Source organism: Nanorana parkeri, unplaced genomic scaffold (genome assembly GCF_000935625.1).
Source record: "Nanorana parkeri isolate BGI_ZX_2015 unplaced genomic scaffold, ASM93562v1 scaffold1298, whole genome shotgun sequence".
NCBI lineage: Eukaryota > Metazoa > Chordata > Amphibia > Anura > Dicroglossidae > Nanorana > Nanorana parkeri.
This window is the reverse complement of record NW_017307566.1, coordinates 38,318-41,794: the sequence shown is the minus strand read 5'-3', so window position 1 is coordinate 41,794 and position 3,477 is coordinate 38,318. Positions and strand designations below refer to the sequence as shown.

General features: G+C 51.5%; 1 protein-coding gene across 1 annotated transcript in view; it reads right to left on the bottom strand.

Moving 5' to 3' along the window:
• ABTB2 (ankyrin repeat and BTB domain containing 2) overlaps nucleotides 1–3,252 on the bottom strand; it is a 35,296-nt gene extending 32,044 nt beyond the window's left edge. Inside the window, exon 1 of the mRNA XM_018569185.1 lies at nucleotides 2,982–3,252. Coding sequence (XP_018424687.1) covers nucleotides 2,982–3,252 — 271 coding nt within the window. The remainder of the gene's footprint in view (nucleotides 1–2,981) is intronic.
• Between the last annotated feature and the right edge of the window lie 225 nt (nucleotides 3,253–3,477).

Here is a 3,477-nt window from a genome sequence, read left to right as displayed (position 1 = left end):
CGGCGTCTCAGTATATAGGGAGCTGTAGCTCGGCGTCTCAGTATATAGGGAGCTGTAGCTCGGCGTCTCAGTATATAGGGAGCTGTAGCTCGGCGTCTCAGTATATAGGGAGCTGTAGCTCGCGGTATACTGAGCCTAGGGTGACGGGAGGACGCTAGTTTGTGTCCTCCCGTTACCCTAAGGAGAACTATGGGGAAAAGCCCTGACCCCATAGTTCTCCTTTAAACCCCCGGAACCCCATCATCACACACCATCCAAAGAGGGGAAGATGATACCGCCAGTTCCGCACGCATGTGGATTTCACAGTCCGGTTTGTAAAGAGACCAACTGGAGGATTAGATTGTAAGCTCTGCTGGCGAGAAAAGCAACTCATCCGAGAGACAACTATTAGTATTCAACTCTCAAACTTCCCTTCAATTAGGAATCCAGATCAAACAAATCTAGATCATCCAGCAAAGTATTTATTGACATTGTTGCCCATACACCTACAGTCATCATGTTTCCGAACAGCTCCAACTCTCTAAGCTCGGCTGCCCTGAACTTCCTGTCCAGTACCAGGTCACAAGGGGCAGAACAGTCTCCTGCAGCTGTTCATCTACTAGCTTGGAGAAGGGAGCATGGAAGTGTCCTGCCTTGCTGTGCCTGTGCATTTGTGGAGACACACATAGCTTACTAGAACACACAAGGGTGGCTCCATAGGACCCTGCAAGGGAAAGGAGCCCCCCCCCCCCCCCTTTTAAAACAGGAAGTCAGGGCCAGTGCTCAGGAAGCTAACACTATTAAACATCAAGGAGCAGCGTCCATTGTAAGTGATTTCATCAGCATTTCAAATTGAACAAAGAAGACCTCCGGAGTATTTAAGAACTTACCCTTGCAGTAGGGCTACCTCCGCGCTGCAAGGGTTAAGTGCTTTTTGTTTGTGGATCAGGGGTGGGCAACTCCGGCCCTCCAGCTGTGCTTTAACTACAAATCCCAATGTGCCCCTGCTGCCCGTCAGAATTGCAATGGCTCATGGGACCTGTAGTTCCACAACAGCTGGAGAGCCACAGTTGCCCACCACTGCTCTACGGGATGGATAAAGCAGATATACCTCACCTGATCCTTGGTCCTGCAGCGGTCAGCGCTCACCACTCTGACCCTCCGCCAATGGCGTCACAAGGGGGGTGCGCCCCGCACCCGGGTGACACCATTGCAGGGGGGACACCAAAATGACTGACAGATTTCTATTCATTTGTAATTGTCTGACAGGCTGGAAAGAGTTTGAAGTGGGTCAGATTATAACTTTCCGTTCTCATTTTTATGTTGCTGTGGCCCCGCCCACTTTTCCTGATACCGCTGGTTGCGATCGGTGAGCGCGGAGTCGTTCTGATTGCACGGAAAAAATATTGGCTGGACTCGGGGACGGATTTACTCTCTCTGCTGCCCCAAGGCCAGGTTCCTTAATGCGCCACCCTCCCTGCCAACCCCCCATCCCCCATGGAGAATAGCAGACCTGCAGGTGGCATACATCGCCAAGATCACCTGTAGAAAACAAGCGACGGTTTTCGCGCTGTACATTTAGCTCTGCTTGCCCAAAGCCGGGCTAAATGTAGAAAACAACTACCCGCCCGGCACCCGGAAATGCATGCCGGGCGTCGGGAGATAGGAATTCCACACCCCTGCTGCCCCTCTACTCCTTGCTGCCCTGAGGCCGGGCCTTGGTTGCCCTTGTGGGAAATCCGGCCCTGGTTGGACTCACTGCAGCCTCAGGAGAGCAGCAGCGAATGTTCCAGGGGCCGGTGTTTGAAATCATGGTGATTAAGTCACCACCGGTGAATGGGGAAAGTCATTCTCACTGCTTTATAAATATGACCCACGTACATAGGGCTGCACTACGAATCTGATCCAGCACACGCGGGTTTACACTGTGCCTCTCATCCAGCACACGCAGGGTTACACTGTGCCTCATGCAGCATACGCAGGGTTACACTGTGCCTCTCATCCGGCTCAGGCAGGGTTACACCGTGACTCTCATCCGGCACACGCAGGGTTACACCGTGCCTCTCATCCGGCTCAGGCAGGGTTACACCGTGACTCTCATCCGGCTCAGGCAGGGTTACACTGTGCCTCATCCGGCACACGCAGGGTTACACCGTGACTCTCATCTGGCACACGCAGGATTACACTCTGCCTCTCATCCGGCACACACAGGATTACACCGTGTCTCTCATCCGGCACACGCAGGGTTACACCGTGACTCTCATCCAGCTCAGGCAGGGTTACACTGTGCCTGTCATCCAGCACAGGCAGGGTTAAACCGTGACTCTCATCCGGCACACGCAGGGTTACACCGTGACTCTCATCCGGCACACGCAGTGTTACAGTACCCAGGCTCTGGGTTTGGCTCCATCTCTGTCAGGCATCTGGATACAATTATTGTGTCCACTGATCAGCACCTCACACACACACACACACACACACCGGCCACCAGAGAGCCAGCTTCTCCCATTAACCCCTTCCGTGCCGGCATCACCACCCAACAGCTGAGCACAGACAGTTCTCACAGGGTCCAACCTGCTGAGGGACAGACCAGGTATAACGTGCAAAACTTTTGTCACCATTCAAAATTCATCTTTTCAGCGCTATCAGGAAATGTCTTGGTTGCTCTGGGTAACGGCGCCACACTTTCTTCAGATTCATTGGCCCCGGAAAGTGTCTGCGCTGGCAGGGACGCACACAATGATCCCCCCTCTCTCTCTCTCTCTCTCGGAGCAAACCGCAGAAACTGTAAAGCAAACTATTCCGCTCATTTCCTGCAGCCCGGGAAGGAGGGAGCGCCGGCTGGAAAGTGAGCAACCAAATAAAAAGGTGACCCCGAGGTAAACAAACCGTTCCTTGTTATCCTAAAAACAACGTTCATTATAGCGATACATAAATACCAAATGATCAAATCAGACAAATAATCTGCAACAAAATACACACACAGGAAGTATAATCGCTACATTGTGCCAGGACAATCCCAGTTCCAGGGATCTGTCGCAGGATTTCCACCATGTTCCAGAAGCACAGCGCCATGATTTCCACCATGTTCCAGAGGCACAGCGCCATGATTTCCACCATGTTCCAGAGGCACAGCGCCATGATTTCCACCATGTTCCAGAGGCACAGCGCCATGATTTCCACCATGTTCCAGAGGCACGGCGCCATGATTTCCACCATGTTCCAGAAGCACAGCGCCATGATTTCCACCATGTTCCAGAGGCACGGCGCCATGATTTCCATTATTATAGTTTAATGATAATTACAGGGGGAAAAAATACAAGAATTCAATGAAAAGATTCCCTTTATATGGCAACAATGTCCTTTAGACATGTAAGCTGCGGGAAAATTTGGTTTGGATATTTTGTTATTTTGGAATTCAGATCCAAAATTCAATTTGGTTCGGGCTTCAGATTCGGCCAAAATCCGAATTTCGTTAGTTTCAGATGAGTTTACGAA